Below are 17,716 nucleotides of genomic sequence, written 5' to 3'. Positions count from 1 at the left end.
ATAACTACTAGCACTCTGAGCATTGCGTTTTATCTCACTGACCCTCATAAGAACCTAAGGTAGATACACCTTATCTCCATTTTCACAGATGAGGATTCCATAGCAAACACAATGATTTATACAAAACTAGACACACTTACTTGGTAAGCTGATGTTCATTCAAATTGATATATTATTTTTAAATACATAAAATAGATAAAACTTTATGATTTTAAAAAAGTCACTACCATATGGAATCAAGGTAAGAGCTTTCTAAACTAACTAATTGAAAGCACAAATTATATAAAACATTTTTAAAAATTTATGTAAAATACTTCTGGTATTTCATAAAACAGTTGCACTAATTTCTTGTCTATTTTCAGTACAACAGCACTTCCCAAATCATATCTCATTCACGACAAGATAGTAATAGGAGTTCTGTGAATAAATAATTCTTTAAAATGTTTGGGAAATACAGTTACAATCACTTTATTTTTTATTTTTTTTGAGATGGAGTCTTGCATTGTTACCCAGGCTGGAGTGCAATGGTGTGATCTTGGCTCACTGCAACCTCTGCCTTCCAGGTTCAAGCAATTCTCCTGCCTCAGCCTACGAAGTAGCTGGGATTACAGGAGCCTGCCACCACACCTGGCTAATTTTTTTATTTTTATTTTTTTTAGTAGCGATGGGGTTTCACTATGTTGGCCAGGCTGGTCTCGAACTCCTGACTTTGTGATCTGCCCACCTTGGTCTCCCAAAGTGTTGGGATTACAGGTGTGAGCCACTGTGCCCAGTCGACAATCACCTTATATAAGGCTTAAACCACTTTAAAAATGCTTTTTTAAAATTTTATTGTTCCTTAAAGTTTAGGCTAAATTATAACTGCTTCCTAACTGAACAACTTGGGATTCACTTCCTGCATTAAAGCGGTACAAGTAATTTTTATCTTGACTAGCTATTTAGTGACATTAAGAAATTATTCATCATTCGGCCAGGTGTGGTGGCATGTGCCTGTAATCCTAGCTGCCTGGGAGACTGAGGCATGAGAATCGCTTAAGTCGGGAGGCAGGGGTTGTAGTAAGCCCAGATCGTGCCATTGCACTCCAGCCTGGGCGACAGAGCCAGACTCTGTCTCTCTCTCTCTCTCTATATATTTATTTAGAGAGAGAGATACATCAATTATTGTTTTTAAAAGTGTGATAATATAAAGATAGGGTTTTTAAAAGAGTCCTCATTTTCTAGATCAGAGTTTTTCAACCTCAGCATGACTGACATTCAGATCAGGTATGTTGTGGGGGTTGCCCTGGGTATTGCAGGATGTTTAGCAGTATCCCTGGCATCTACCCACTAGATACCAGTAGCACCCCACACCCCATCCTGAGTAGTGACATTCAGAGATGTCCCCTGGGGGGCAAAATTGTCCTCAGTTGAGGAATCACTGTTTTAGATACATATAGTCCTATTTATAGATGAAATGGTAAATCCAGTATTCTCTAGGAAATAATACAGTGGGGCACAGAGGTTAGTGGTTGGGGTACAGATGAAAACAGACTGGCCTCTGTTGAAGCTGGTGATGGGGTTGTTAAACTATGTTTTTTAATATCTATAGATGTTTGAAATATTTATAATACAAAGTTTAAAAGTATTACTGTGCAACAAAGATAAGACAGGTTGAAATCTCAGAAAAATAAATGTCAAGGTTGAAAGTTTCGATCTATGTTTCAAATTAGGGCAAACATTTTGAAAAGCCTCAATGAAAATAAAGTCCCTTCTCAATTATAAGGGTTGAGTTTCTGAAAAGCCCCATGGCTGAAGTATAGGTTGCTGGGGAACTTATCACCCCTGGAAGGAAAAACAGTTACAATTTTACCTATGAATGTCCTTGTCACTATTATTTTACATTCACTAAAATGAAACAAGGGCTCATCATTAAGAAGACTCTCTGGAGGCCAAAAAGGAAAAAGCTTAGGAAAACATTATTTATTCTACTCAACATAGGTGAGTAGGTACTTCTGACTCCCTTCCTCAATACACTAGGTTATAAAGCATTATCCATACCCATAGCAACTTTGTACTAAAGACCCTATAATGACCTCTTTCTATGGGGTACAAACATTAGTTCTGAGGTTTGGGCTTACTTTTTGTTTAGTGCCCTTATCTTCTTCAAGGCTTTATTGGAAAAGAAAAGGTTCTAATACTATTCTGCTTTTTTTTTTTTTTTTTTTTTTTTGAGTCAGAGTCTCGCTGTCACCCAGGCTGGAGTGCAGTGGCGCCATCTTGGCTCACTGCAAGCTCTGCCTCCCAGGTTCATGCCATTCTCCTGCCTCAACCTCCTGAGTAGCTGGGACTACAGGCGTCCGCCACCACGCCCGGCTAATTTTTTTGTATTTTTAGTAGAGACGGGGTTTCACTGTGTTAGCCAGGATGGTCCCTATCTCCTGACCTCATGATCCACCCACCTTGGCCTCCCAAAGTGCTGGGATTACAGGCGTGAGCCACTGCGCCTGGCCTACTATTCTGTTTTCTACTCCTATGCTCTTTTTCTAATTATTTATAATAAGAGTGACTGGAATTATACACATCCCATGATAGTAGATTTTACAATTGTGAGAAAGGTATATAGAAGTAAATCTATAGCTTCTAGACTGAGAGGGAAAAGTTTCTACAGTTTTCTTTTTAGAAATGTAGGTACTTACATCTTCGGGTAAAGACTTTACCAATTCACTATGAGCCATAGGCTTGATACTCAACTGATGGATAATCTCTCGCTTGATTTCATCTGTAGCATTTACCTGTCCAACTCCAGGACTAAATCTCTCTCCTGTCAAAAAAGAAAAAGTATATATACATACATTTAACATAATCACAATACTTTTGTGATATATACTTACAATTCATGCAGTATGTTATATTTCTCTAAGTCTGTCTGAGCAATGGGAAAGTAAGGACTCTTCTGGCAATAAGCCAGGGAGAGAGCAGCTCCCGACCATGCTTCTGTGTCTCAGACCCAACACGTGAGGGCAGGCTTTAGGCAGTGGAGAGAGCTCTTGTTGCCGAAGAATGGGATCAGAAATGTGAGAAGGGATTAAATGTGGTCAAGGAAACTGCATTTACCCCGTTCTCCTTGTGGGAGCAAGGAGGGAGAGCCTTCCTTTCCCCTTCTATCTAGTAGCAAATAAAATATCAACTTTGGAGACCTTCTTCATTGGTATAATTTCCTGACAGTAGCCAGGATTCTCTGCTCTGTGGACTACGGTGGGTCTAAAACAGTAGTAAAGGACTGAAAATATAGGTAATAAGGAAAGAAATCCACATCTATTAGCCATAGGTCTCCTTTAGCTTGGAATTATTGTATCTGAAGTCAAGAAGATACTTTTGTACCACAAACCCATGGAGAGAAACATAGTTAAGATATAAATCAAGAGTAAATAAGATCTTAAATATCCTATTCCTTGCTTGCTAAATTCTCCTGTCCCCCAATTCCCCTGCCACCACCCTGCAACATACAGTCTTCCAGTTTATTCTGCTTCGGTAGTTGTATTTTCTCCTTCTTCCAAAGCACCAAAGTGCTGTAACTCTCAATATTACAGTAACCAGAGGGGAGAAAAAGAGAAATATTCCAATTCTCTTCCCCTAAGACTGAGTATCCTCTCAAAACAAGGGAAACACAGGCCAGAAACTCCAAACTATTTGCTACTATAAACGTCAATGTAATTTATTAAATGCCTCAATTTAAACTTACCAACAAGCATTATAATGAGGTATAGCATTTCTTCTATTAGAGTATTGTTCTGCTGAACAACATCCTATAACGAGTGAGGGAAGATAAAGTTCAGAGATAAGAATAGGCATATTGTATAATCTCAAAGGATTAACATATCCAAAAAGGAGGAAAGATGCTTCTTTAGCAATGTGTTGTGGTTTCATAAAACATGTTCTTACCTTATGGGTAATCTCAGAACTAAATCTTTTTCCATAGTCTGGAGTACTGAAAATCTGATAAAGTTCAAAGCGGCTGAGCATGATCATCAGGAAATGATTTGGATCCATCATGGAGACACCTGTCTTTTTTTTTTTTTAACGTTTGAGATAAAGGAAAAGAGGAAGGTCAAAGGGGCCACTATTGAAACAATTAGAGATAGTTTGGCTTGCACAAGAGAAAGCAGTTTACCAATTCTAAAAGGTTTACCAATCCCAATAAAAGATGAAAACTCATTTAACCTCAATCCCTACTTGTGGTAGCAGACAAGTGTGGAAAGGAATCTAAATTGGTAAAACAAAATACAAGCACACAAGCCCCAAACCTAAGTCCATCCAGCACAGTAATACAGACTATGAGTTCTCTTTCCTTCTAATGCTTTGAAATAATTGTATTCCTATGAATTCAGTGCCAAAATTTTATTTTGGCGTTCACTGATCACTGTTTGAACTCGGAAATGTGGCAGATTAATTAACCTTCTAGTATTTTAAAAATATCGATCATATTAAATTATCAAGATCTCCTAACCTATTTTTTTCTGGTAAGCATTATACTAACTGAAGTGACAGCTTTTAAATATTAGTTTCAATTGTCTTTTAATTCCATTTGTATAAATTATAAATCAACCTAGATTTTGTTCTGAACTAATACTTTTTTGAAATACACATTTTTTTTACTTTATTTATGAAGTCTCACTCTGTCACCCAGGTTGGAGTTCAGCAGAGTGATCTCAGCTCATTGCAACCTCCACCTCCCAGGTTTAAGTGATTCTCCTGCCTCGGCCTCCTAAGTAGCTGGGACTACAGGCGCATGACACCGCGCCAGGCTAATTTTTGTAATTTTAGTAGAGACAGGGTTTCGCCATGTTGGCCAGGCTGGACTCAAACTCCTGACCTCAGGTGATCCACCCACCTCAGCCTCCCAAAAGGCTGGGATTACAGGTGTGAGCCTCCGCGCCCGGCCAGCTTTATTTTTCTATAGTGACTAAATCCATTCAGCAGTAACAGAGAACAACTACTATGTGACAAGCACTATGCAAGGCCAAAGGGACAAAAAAAGAAACAAGACATAACTGCCATGGTTTGGTGGGGTGGGGGTAGGATGCTGAAGAGTAAACAGTAATCACAATCCAGGTTGTGAGTGCTATGGCAGGGTTAAATACCATGCTAGGGTCCTCACGAAAGGGACATGTAGCCAAGTTTTAGTGTGTCAGGGAAGGCTTCCTGGAGCAAGTAATGCTAAAGTAAACACAAAGACAAGCAGGAAAATAAGTTAGCTAGGTAAATGGAAAAGGAAGGGGTGAGTAACTTAGGGAGGAAAAGAAATATGCAGAGTTTAAGATGTATGAGAATATGGCAAATTCAGGGAACTTCAATATACTTTAAGTATCGCAGTCCTTGAAAATTAGTTTAAGGGGTTTAAACTAAGAGGTTTAACATTAGTTAAAGAACCAGAGGACAAGGAAGAAAGGATGGCTTTCAGGTAAATGACTTTAGCAACTAGGTAGACTGTGGAACAATTCACCAAGGTAGGGAACTGAAGACAGGAAGAAGGTATGGAGGAAATATGAGGAGTTATTTTGAACACATTTAATCTGAAGTGTGTCTAGGGAATACAGATGGAAATGATCTAAACGCTGTTAGCCATGTGAGTTTGGAGGTTAGGAGACAGGGCTAGACCGGAGTTATAGATTTGGGAGTGATCACAAGTGACTCAATTCTATGGAAATAACAAGAAGCAAAGATTCCCCACAACCTTTAAGTTCAATGCTTTTAATTCATTACCTGAAGCATTACTATATCCTTGTCAAACATCTCACGTCTGCATTTCACATTATGGTAGTAATAAATCTAAAAAAATAAGTAATTATATTGAGTAAATAGTTTTTATTGGTTCAGGCTCGCTCTCTCTCCCAATCCTTTCCCAAAAGCACAAGTTTGTACAAGAATGTGTGCATGTGTGTGATGTGGTTTTTCTAACAACTATCTTAGTATAGATTAATTAGTTACAGATTTTCACATTACAGTGGTCTTGATATGGTTCACATTTTGCAGCTAACTTGCTGGGTCTCCGAATAAAGTAAAAGGTTGTGGTCTCAGGAAGGTTAGGAGCTACCAAAAACAGGAGGAAAAAAAAATCTGTTTACAGCTATACCACCCCAAATGCGCCAGATCTTGTCTGATCTTGGGGAAAAAAAAAAAAAAATTCATTCCAAGCCTATGTGAGGTCTATAAAAAGTAAAACCTCAACTTTACAGCTATATTAAAAGGACTTTATCTTTTAATTCAATTTAATTTAAATAGATAAAATCTGGATTTTTGTTTTTTAATATCCAACTTTGTTCTAAAAAATTATTTCAAGTAAAAATTATCACCACTGTTGTTCATTTCTACTTTTTATATTATTTCTTGACAAACTATGAATAAAAGTTTTAAGAAACTTTTGTTTTATCATTAAATCTTTTCAAACAATTTTAATATAGATCCTCAGCTTTCACTAAGTCCACTGAAAATTACAACCTTCATAGAAGCCAAGAATGGAATGAAAATTCTTCATAGAATTAGAACACTGACCTGGTTTACTAGAGAGAACCCATTTCTTCTCCACATTCCAGCATGTACTTGGGCACATAAAACGAGACATCTAAGAGGGTGTTCTATCAACATGGGTGGGCTAAGCTCACTCTATATATACAAAGAATAAACAGAAAACAAAAAAACCACACACAGAAAATCAGTTCTAGAAAGAAGTTTGGTCGATAGGGATCAACACTTTTATAAAACACAATATAAATTATTATTATTATCATTTTGGGACAGAGTCTTACTGTCACCCAGGGGGTAGTGCAGTGGTGCGATCTCCGTCTCCCAGGTTTAAGAGATTCTCCTGCCTCAGGCTCCCGAGTAGCTGGGATTACAGGCATGAGCCAACATGCCTGGCCAATTTTTGTATTTTTAGTAGAGATGGGGACTTGCCATGTTGGCTAGGTTGGTCTTGAACTCCTGACCTCAGGTGATCCACCCACCTCAGCCTCCCAAAATGCTGTGATCACAGGTGTGGACCACTGTGCCCAGCCTTATTTATTTTAATTAAGACATGTTTGTGTGATGGTTAGTTTTATGTATCAATTTAGCAAGGCTATGGTATCCCATTTATGGTCAACACCAATCTAATGTTGCTATGAAGGTATTTTTTACACATGATTAACATTTAAATCATAGACTGGCTGGGCATGGTGGCTCATGCCTGTAATCCCAGCACTTCGGGAGGCTGAGGCAGGTGGATCACCTGAGATCAGGAGTTCGAAACCAGCCCAGGCAACATGGTGAAACCCTGTCTCTACTAAAAATACAAAAATTAGCTGGGAGTGGTGGCAGGTGCCTGTATTCCCAGCTTCTCGGGAGGCTGAGGCAGAAGAATCCCTTGAACCAAGGAGGCAGAGGTTGCAGTGAGCCGAGATCACGCCACTGCATTCCAGCCTGGGTGACAGAGTGAGACTCTGTCTAAAACAAAAACAAAAACAAAAAAAAACAAAAAAACAAATCATAGACTCTGAGTAAAGCAGATTACCCTCCAAACATGGGTGGGCTTCATCAATTCAGTTGAAGGCCTTGAGAAAAGACTGATATCCCCCACGGAAGAAGGAATTCTGCCTTTATAACAGCCACTGTATTCTAGAATGCAACATCAACTCTTCCCTGGGTCTCTCCAGTCTGCCAGTCTGCTAGGCTCCCTTGCAGATTTCAGACTTGCCAGATTTCAGCCCCCATAATTTCATGAGCCAGTTCCTTACAACAAATCTCTCTCTCTCTGTGTGTGTGTGTGTATGTATGTATGTATATGCGCGCGCGCGCACACACACACACATAAATATCTTACTGGTTCTGTTCGTCTGGAGAACCCAAACTAAAAATGTGTTTCAAAGTGATTTCAAATACAAGGAACATAATAAATAGGTATTCACTTTTAAATGTTAGCACCACTTACTAGAGGTAGGAGCTCTGGAAATTTATATGCCACTTCACTTTTGCTTAATAATACATGTAAACCTGTATGAAAGAAACAAAAAACAGTATTTCTATCAGTAAAAATCATTTAGGAAAAATACCCTAAATATTCACTCAACTTTACATCTGACTTCTTTTCTCTTTACGAACCTATCAAATTACCAATTAAGATATAAAATGAACATATTCATAAGAGGCTTATTATTATTATTGCTTTTTTGAGATGGAGTCTCGCTCTGTCGCCCAGCTGGAGTGCAGTGGCACGATCTCGGCTCATTGCAAGCTCCGCCTCTCGGATTCACACCATTCTCCTGCCTCAGCCTCCTGAGGAGCTGGGACCACAGGCGCCCACCACCACGCCCGGCTAATAGAGGCTTTTTAATGCTTCTCGTGAATCTGTTATCAAAGGCACACTTAGAACTAGTCTTAGTTGTATGTACTAATATACACTGATGACATTTTAAAAGCTATTAAAACAATTTATACATATGTTACGCCAGCTTTAAGAGTTGTATTTCACTGGGCCATGGAGTTTAGCAGTTAGGCTAAGGTTTATCAAATATAAGAAAATGAATACCATCACACAACAGCTTTGAATTATTAGTACATTTTTTATTTTTTTTTTTGTAGGTAACTATCAGCATTAGCTTCCTCCCATAAAATTAGATTTTTTTTTTTTTTTTTTTGAGACAGAGTCTCACTCAGATTTTTAAAGGCAGAAGAGATCAGTGGCTCAGTTGGAGACAGGACTCACTACTCACTTTCTTGTTTTTTTTTTTTTTTTTTTTAATCGCATGCGCAGGGCATGCCGCACTGTGCCTGTGTGCTACTTCCCCATGCATGCCTCACTTTCTTGCCTTCTATCCAGTACTCTTCCACAACACCATGCCATTAATTGCTTGTGTTGAGGATCGACAGTTCAGTTGCTCAAAACACTTATAACAAAACTGGGCGTGAACAAGTTATAGAAATAAGACAGATTTCTTCTTACGATCATGATTTCATTCTAGGTAATGGTCTATTGTACCATTTTAATATTCATATGTCTAGGAATAACAACTTTATAAGCCTCACAGTAAGTAATTATCTTAAATTACCATGACTTCAATAATATACCCACGGCAAGGGTCTATCAGTGGGATAATGTGATAAGTCTCGGAACAATGAAAAAAAATGCCTTCAGAATGAAAGAGGAATCATTACTACTGATCCCATGTACATTAAAAGGATAATGAAGGAATATGAACAACTCTAGGCCCACAAATCTGATAACTTAGATGAAATGGATCAATTCCTTGAAAGACACAAACTACCAAAACTCACACAAGGAGAAACAGATAACCTAAACAGGCCCATATTTATTAAAGAAATTGACTCAATAATTAGTAACCTTCCAAAAACTAAAGCATCAGATGAGATGACTTCACTGGTGAATTCTGTCAAACATTTAAGGAAGAAATGAAACAAATTCTCTATAATCTCCTCCAGAAAAAAACAAACAAGTGCCTTATAAATCAACTACTTGAAATTAAAAGAATTATCACCCCATTATGGCCTTGTTCTTGACCTGTTGCATAAAAGGCTATCAATAAATATATGAAACAGCTCAGAGGGAGAGAAACAAAGAAGAGAAAACGTGGGGTGGCTTCAAGTGATTAGCAGTTGCTTAAATGACAGATAAATTTGAATGTTAATAACACAGACTTTGAAGCTGGATTCAGTGAAATGATAAAACATGTGGTATCTGTAGTTAAGTCTAAAGAAGCACTACGGTATAACAGCTATAAACATGGCCTCTGGTGCCAAACTTCCTCATAATGCCAACTGATTCTTTCTTGTGTGACTTACTAAGCAAGTCACTCTCTATGCCTCTGTCTTCCCATCTGTGAAGCAAGCTTAACAATGATACCTACTTCACAGGACAATGTGATGATTGGATAAGTTAACGATGTAGAAATCATAGAATAACGTCTGGCACAAAGTATTCACAGATATTAACCACAAATAACAATTTAAAAGATAATTTTAGGGTTTTATTTTAGGGGAAACGCTTTACCTGCAAGTAAGCGAGAAACTGGGAGATGAATGCTAACTTTTTCTTGGGAAACACAGTATCTGATAGTTTCCACTGAATGTCCACAAATGCTTAGTGTGATAGGTTGTTCACCATCAGTATAACCACCATGACACTGCATCAGTACGGCGAGACATTTCTTGTAAGCTTCAATTAACACTTTTTCCTAAAAAAGAGGGTTTTTCTGTAAGTTACTCAAAAGGTTGAGTTTCTACAACATTGAATAAGCACCTCAAATTCAATGAGTAAGTACCTCAAATAACAATACGGGCAAAACCAAACTCAATTCTCCCTCCCAAACTTGGTCCCTCTTCCAATGTCCGCCATCTCAGTGAATGATACATTTACCCATATAGTACAGAAATCTAGGAGTTATTCCAGTACCCTTCTTTCCCCTATTCCCCATTGTCCAATCTATTACCAAGCTGGTAACTTCATCTTCTAAGTTTCTCTCAAAACTTGCTACTTTTTTGTATCTCTAGTAACTCTAAGGCACTGCCAAGCATCTCTCCATTAAATTCCTGCTTTGACTCTTGCCCCTTCCGTCCATTCTCCATACAGAGCAATTTTAAAAAAACATGTAAATTGAATCATGTCACTGTATGGGGAATGTTATGATAAAGGAGGCAAGAGTTGAAGCAGGGAATTTAATAGAGAGATGGTAATCTCTAAAGGCTTCCCACTTCAATTCAAATAAAATGCAGGCTGAGTGTGGTGGCTCACGCCTGTAATTCCAAGACTTCGGGAGGCCGAGGCAAGCAGATCGCTTGAGCCCAGGAATTCAAGACCAGCCTGGGCAACATGGCGAAACCATGTCTCTACAAAAAATAGAAAAATTAGCCAGGTGTGGTGGTGAGAGCCTGTTGTCCCAGTTACTCGGGAAGCTGAGGTGGGAGGCTCACCTAAGCCCAGGGAGGTCGAGGCTGCAGTGAGCCAGGATTGCACCACTGCACTCTAGCCTGGGCAACAGAGTGAGCCGTGTCTCAAAAAAAAAAAAAAAAAAAAAAAAAAAAGAATTATATTCAAAACTTCTTTACATGGCCAAGGCCCTGAAAAATCACTCCTGTGCCCAAATCTCGGTTCTCTACTTCTATGCTCCAACCACAGACCTTTCAATAGCTCCTAGGACTACCCTCGTCCCTGTCATCACAGACTATAATGCAGCTGTCTTCTCAATCACGAATATCATTTACTCTTTGTTCCATTAACTTTTACACATTGTTCAGACCTTACAGAAACCTTCCCTAACCTCATAACGTATACAGGCTGTTGTCTAGACTTTATCGCCAAGGAAGGCCAAAATAATTTTAAGACACAGGACAAATGTACCAATAATAAAATTTTATTTTTGAATAAATTTACAAACTACCATTTTTATATTCTCAAAGTCTAGAAGGGATTATGAAAAAAAAACAAAAAACAAAAAACAAAGATAGTTACATTAGGAAGAGACAATTTGGATTATTTCCTTCTCTATTTTTCAAGTTTTTCCTAAGGTTGTAGAATTTTAAAATTTTACTGAGTTTATAGGTGAAGAAGGAAAATACGCTGTTTAATGAACTAAGTATCACCACTATTTTCTCCAGGTCTCCCCAAAATTTACTTAGGATTCTGCTTATTCCTCCCTCTTCCACTTTCCTCCTATCTCCCGCACCTAGAAGAAACTCACATCTGAAGCACACCAGTCCTGCATCATTGAAATGACATGTGTTAATTTCATTTGTAGTGTGAAGGCTGCTTCCCACTCTGGTTCCATTTCAATATGTTGTCCTACTTGACGTGTAATTGGATCCATTCCCTTAAAGGAAGTGAAAAAACTATATATGAATGAAAATTATAGTTGTTCTTTCATATGGAAACCTAAGAAGTAATGTAGAAGAAATATATATTGATTATAAAAACATAGAAGATATAAGTTTTAACAGGAAACTTCAAGTACTATGAAAAGTAATAGCTTTTAAAATTATGTGTTTATATAACATTCTCTAAAATATAAATTAAAAAATCCCAATAAATGCATTATTTCAGAGGTATCTTCCAAGATCTGTTTTAGGCAATAAAATACTTCAATATTTCACTGCAATAATCCTTCCTTTTTAGCTCTATTGTCTACAGAAAAAATTGTTAAAAGAAATGTGACAAGCTTTTAAAATGTTATTGAATTTATAACTATTTTTAATATATTAAAGTTTAAATATTATGTCCTAATATGCAATTAAAAGTTTTCATAGAGCCTGAAAGAAGGCAAAATAAATACCTTTTAATTAAAATTACTGTTCAGAAACTAGCCTAACTATTCTAGTATGTCAGAACTTATTAAATAATAGAGAATACAGAATACTTCAAGTATCAAAAATGACCAAAGTAGCTACTGTTTTTATAGATACATGAAAAACATAGTAGTATTATAATAAATTAAACACCCATGAACTACCATCCAACCTAGGAACTAGAATGGTAAGTCAGGCCAGACATGGTGGCCCAGGCCTGTAATCCCAGCACTTTGGGAGGCCGAGGCGGGTGGATCACTTGAGGTCAGGAATTCAAGACCAGCCTGGCCAACATGGCGAAACCCTGTCTCTACTAACAATACAAAATTAGCCGGGTGTGGTGGCATGCACCTGTAATCCCAGCTACTCAGGAGGCTGAGGCAGAAGAATCACGAGGCAGATGTTGCAGTGAGCCAAGATCCCACCACTGCACTCCCGCCTGGGCGATAGAGCAAGACTACACCTCCAAAATAAATAAAAAAATAAATAAAAATAAATTCAAATAAATAAAAGTAAAAATGATAAGTCAACTTTGGTCATTCCTTTTCTTAAGAAAGCCAGGTGGCTACTAAAGAAATCATAATAGTACTTGCTCAGATTTTTAGAGACGTCACCTATCTTCTTACAGTTATAACTGGTTAAATATACCTGTTCGTTTCTACTTCTAGATTCTGTTTTGTATATAGGGATGTTTCCTAAAAAGAGAATTAAACAGGGGAAAAAGGTCTACACTGTATTATATAAATATCACATGAAGGAGAGAAAAAGAAACATGGAAACATTAAAAAGCAAAACCAAAAATGACTACAGTTTCTCAAATAACCTGACTATACTTCCAAGAAAGCATATTAAAAAAATAAACTTGTAACCTCTAAAGAAAGAACATTAGTGGAAACTAAAGAAATACAAAAGTAGCTGGCGCAGTGGCTCATGCCTGTAATCCCAGCACATTGGGAGGCTGAGGCAGGCGGACCATTTGAGGTCAGGAGTTTGAGATCAGCCTGGACAACAGGGTGAAACCTCGTCTCTACTAAAAATACAAAAAATAGCTGGTCATGGTGGCAGGTGCCTGTAATCCCAGCTACTCAGAAAGCTGAGGTCAGAGAATCACTTGAACCCAGGAGGCGGAGGTTGCAGTGAGTCAAGATTGTGCCATTGTACTCCAGCCTGGGCAACAGAGAAACTCTGTATCAAAAAACAAAACAAAACAAAAAAACTCCCAAAATTGGCCAGGTGCGATGGCTCATGCCTGTAATCCTAGCACTTTGAGAGGTTGAGGTGGGTGGATCACTTGAGGTCAGGAGTTCGAGACCAGCCTGGACAACTTGATGAAACCCCGTCTCTATTAAAAATACAAAAAATTGGCCGGGCGCGGTGGCTCATGTCTGTAATCCCAGCACTTTGGGAGGCCAAGGCAGGTGGATCACGAGGTCAGGAGATCGAGACCATCCTGACTAACACGGTGAAACTCTGTCTCTACTAAAAATTAAAAAAAAAAAATTAGCCGGGCATGGTGGCGGGCGTCTGTGGTCCCAGCTACTCGGGAGGCTGAGGCAGGAGAATGGCGTGAACCGGGGAGGCGGAGTTTGCAGTAAGCCGAGATTGAGCAACTGCACTCCAGCCTGGGTGACAGAGCGAGACTCCGTCAAAAAAAAAAAAAAAAAAAAAAAAAGGAGTCTCAAAACAAACAAACAAACAAAAAAACGAATAAATTAGCTGGGGTGGTGGTGTATACCTGTAATCTCAGCTAATTCAAGAGGCTGAGGCAGGATATTCACTTCAACTCTGGAGGTGGAGATTGCAGTGAGCTGAGGTTGTGCCACTGCACTCCAGTCTGGGTGACAGAGTGAGACTCCATCTCATAAACAAAACAAAACAGAACAACCAACACAGAAAAAACCCAAGAGCAGTAGATGCCAGAATCTTTGCTGGGATCTCCTTTGCTCTATACCTTTCTAAGAATCCCCAATTAAAGAGGAGCTTCCAGGTCCAAACTGCAGCCATCCAAATTGATCTTTTGGAAATGTGCAAAAAATGAAAAGATGCGCAGACAGAAAGCTGTTCATTTCAATGAACAACAACAACAACAAAAACAATGAAGCCGGGCCTGGGCCTGGGCCTGTGCCTGCGCCTCTAGTCCCAAGCAACTCAGGAGGCCGAGGCAGGAGAACTGCCAGAGCCCAGGAGTTCAAAGGTATAGTACACTCTGGTTGTGTCTATGACTAGCCACTATACTCCACCCTGGGCAACACAGGGAGACCCCCATCTTGTAAAAAAATAAAAATAAAAATAAAACAAAAAGAGAAAAAGAAAAAAAAAAAAAAAAGGAAAAAGAAAAGTGTAATAGTTTTTACATACCTGCATACATTTGAGTAATTCCAAAAAGGCATCAAACCCTTCTAGGAACTTCTGCCTCAGCTCATCTGACCATTCAGTTGGTTTGCTAATTAACACATACCTGAACAAGATAAAAGTGACAGTGGCAATTAACATAAACATCGACTTTCTATAAATTGCAACTGGTTTAATAATTAAACGAAAACTTACTTGAGATCTAAAATAAGGCTCTGTACTCTCCTAAATTTGAAGGCTTGTAAAGCAGTGTATCGTTCAAACTGAAATCTGCCATGGGCATCTCGATGTCTCAAATGATCCATAAAAGTCTTAATGATAATGCTCATCAAGTTTTCTTCTGTGATGAGCATTCGAGCCTAAAAACAAAGTTTATCAGAGTGCATGGTAATCAAAAACTAGGTACTAAGAAAACTAAAAAAAGTCACCAACATTGTTTAGCTCCGTCAGTTTAAACCTTTTTTAACACAACTATATATCACAAATGCATTACTGTGTATTTCTAAATAACAATTACTTACTCCAATTGCCACGTGTATGAAGCAACAATTATACCAGATGCCAGAAAGATGTTAGAAGACAGTTCCAAGGCTCATTATTCAAAGATAATTCAGGGTGGGGGCTCTGAATCAGGCTGCAAATTGTCCTTAACTGAGACATTTAGACACCTATAATGGTATGGTATAATTATTCTAGGATCCAGAGGTTTATGCATAGATTCTCTAGAACTCAGTATGAAACAATATTTTCTCTTAATTTCCTTAGTTGAGATTTATTTTTTGTGTCTTTGTGTGTGTGTGTGTGTGTGTATATTTTATTTTGAATAAGAAAATATATGTAAATGATACTAAATGCAACAGGGAAAAGTAAGTCAGTAAGTCTCCTAGCTCCTGAGGTCTTTTTTCTAAAGGCAAACCTGTTAATAGTAGCTCCTTGCATATTCTTGAAGAGATGGTATGGGTATATGTATTTTATGTATATATAATTGCAGAGCTTGTGTTTTTATATATGTATAAAATTATAGAGTATATACTATATAACACACACATAAATAAAATGCATAAATTACATAAAGTGTATATTAAGTATACACAAGTATATATAATTATATCTATCTCTTTCCCACAAAGGATAGCATATTATACTGTTTTGTACATTTTTTACCTACAAATTACATAAATTGTTCATACAAATGTCCGTCATTCTTTTTAACCAGGTCTACTTTTGTATCAGATTTAATTTAGCCAGGCTTTTACTGGTCAGACATTTGGGTTGTTTCTAGTTTTATGCTATTAAAAAAGATGTTGCACCAAATATCCACTGTGTATAGTTGTAGGAATATTTATAGAATAATTTCCTACAAGTGGAAGTAATCGGTTAAGGAGTATGCACATAATAAATTTTAATGATATCACCATTGTTCCCACAAAAAGGCTTAACAATTTCTATTTCTACCTACAATGTGGGCCATCCCTTTCATAACCTCCATAACACAATATAACTTCAAACATTTTGCTCTTTGCCATTTTGATGGTGTTAATCTGCCCTAGTAGAGTCAGAAAGTCTAATGCTACTTTGAATACTTAATTTTTTACTCTGATACAAAAGATCATGGATCCTCCCCCTGACATTTTCCAGCCTCAACAGCTAATCTCCCCTAGGATTCTAGAGTGTTACTGATACTGGGTGACAACTTAAACAGGTCTCACATAAGTCAAGATCAGGTAATTAGCAACAGAAAAAGTTTCATCAAAAAGTAGAATAAGGCCAGGTGCGGTAGCTAACGTCTGTAACATCAGCACTTTGGGAGGCTGAGTCAGGCAGATTATTTGAGCCCAGGAGTTCGAGACCAGCCTGGGCAACACAGTGAAACTCTGTCTCCATAAAAAATAAAACAATTAGCTGGGTGTGGTGGCATGTACCTGTATTCCCAGCTACCCAGGAGGCTGAGGTGGGAAAATCACCGGCGCCTGGGAGGTCAAGGCTGCAGTGAGCCATGATCACGCCACTTCAGCCTGCATGACAGAGTGAGACCCTGTCTCAAAAACAAAAAACAAAAAAATCCCAAATAAGTAGGAACAAAAATGCAGAAGACAGAAGTCTAAGAATATACTAAAACTGTATTCTAATATAGATGTTAAATTCTAAAGTCAGCAGATAAGTAGAAAATCTATACAGTTAAATATACCTTTGAAAACTTCAGGACTTAAAGCAGGCAGTAAAAGGAAGTTTGGTGGAGAGACAACTTAATATTGTTAGAATGTAAACCCCCACCAATCAAGGCACTCGTTAGCATTTTTAGTTTCAGGTGAATGTTAACAGAGATGGTTCACATACTGCACTTTCGGATTGGATTTTAATTCTTTATGGGGTGTCGGAAAAAAAAAAAAGGCTGGGTGCAGTGCTCTATGCCTGTTATCCCAGCAAGCGAGGCCGAGGTGGGTGGATCACCTAAGGTCAGGAGTTCGAGACCAGCTTGGCCAACATGGTGAAACCCTGTCTCTACTAAAAAACACAAAGATTAGCTGGGCATGGTGGTGGGCTCCTGCAATCCCAGCTACTCGGGAGGTTGAGGCAGAACTGCTTGAACCCAGGAGGCAGAGATTGCAGTGAGCCAAGATCATGCCATTGTACTCCAGCCTGGGCGACAGAGCAAGACTCTCTCAGTTAAAATAATAATAATAATAAAATAATAATAGGGTGGTTCATTACTACGACGACGACGACTACTACTACTACTACTAGTACTACTACTACTACTAGGGTGGTTCATTACTAATGTCCCATTAAAACAAGGAAGTAGCTGGTCACAGTGGCTCATGTCTATAGTTCCAGCTACTTGTGAGGTTGAGGTTGAGGACTGCTTGAGCTCAGGATTTCGAGGCCAGCCTGGGCAACAAGCAAGGCCTTGACTCTTAAAAACAAACAAAAACCCAAAAAACCAAACCAAAACAAAAACCAGCGGAGTTATTCAGGCATTTCTACTTCTAAAAGATAACAAAAGAAGTACATTTTTCAAAGTTACAAAGAGAAAAGAAAAATAAAAGACCTTAGG

The 17,716-nt window shown here is 38.2% G+C and overlaps 1 protein-coding gene across 8 annotated transcripts in view; it reads right to left on the bottom strand.

Annotated features, from left to right (window-relative positions):
- Positions 1-17,716, bottom strand: part of UBR2 (ubiquitin protein ligase E3 component n-recognin 2) — a 129,177-nt gene that overhangs the window by 45,170 nt on the left and 66,291 nt on the right. For 7 of the 8 annotated variants that reach the window (XR_007724873.1, XM_050786885.1, XM_050786887.1 and 4 more), the window contains 10 exons: positions 14,857-15,020; positions 14,668-14,767; positions 11,709-11,837; positions 10,022-10,205; positions 7,946-8,007; positions 6,532-6,642; positions 5,743-5,808; positions 3,922-4,044; positions 3,722-3,785; positions 2,676-2,800 (listed from right to left, as the gene is read on the bottom strand). Coding sequence is in view for 7 of the 8 variants with exons in the window: in XM_050786885.1 (XP_050642842.1) it covers positions 2,676-2,800; positions 3,722-3,785; positions 3,922-4,044; positions 5,743-5,808; positions 6,532-6,642; positions 7,946-8,007; positions 10,022-10,205; positions 11,709-11,837; positions 14,668-14,767; positions 14,857-15,020 (1,128 nt within the window). In the remaining variant the exon portion in view is untranslated. Of the gene's footprint in view, positions 1-2,675; positions 2,801-3,721; positions 3,786-3,921; positions 4,045-5,742; positions 5,809-6,531; positions 6,643-7,945; positions 8,008-10,021; positions 10,206-11,708; positions 11,838-12,242; positions 13,005-14,667; positions 14,768-14,856; positions 15,021-17,716 lie in introns of those variants that run through there. The other variant, XM_050786891.1, reaches the window with a different exon arrangement.

This window comes from Macaca thibetana, chromosome 4 (assembly GCF_024542745.1).
Source record: "Macaca thibetana thibetana isolate TM-01 chromosome 4, ASM2454274v1, whole genome shotgun sequence".
Taxonomy (NCBI): Eukaryota; Metazoa; Chordata; class Mammalia; order Primates; family Cercopithecidae; genus Macaca; species Macaca thibetana.
Note: the sequence above shows the minus strand (reverse complement) of the source record. Positions and strands in the feature narration are given on the sequence as shown.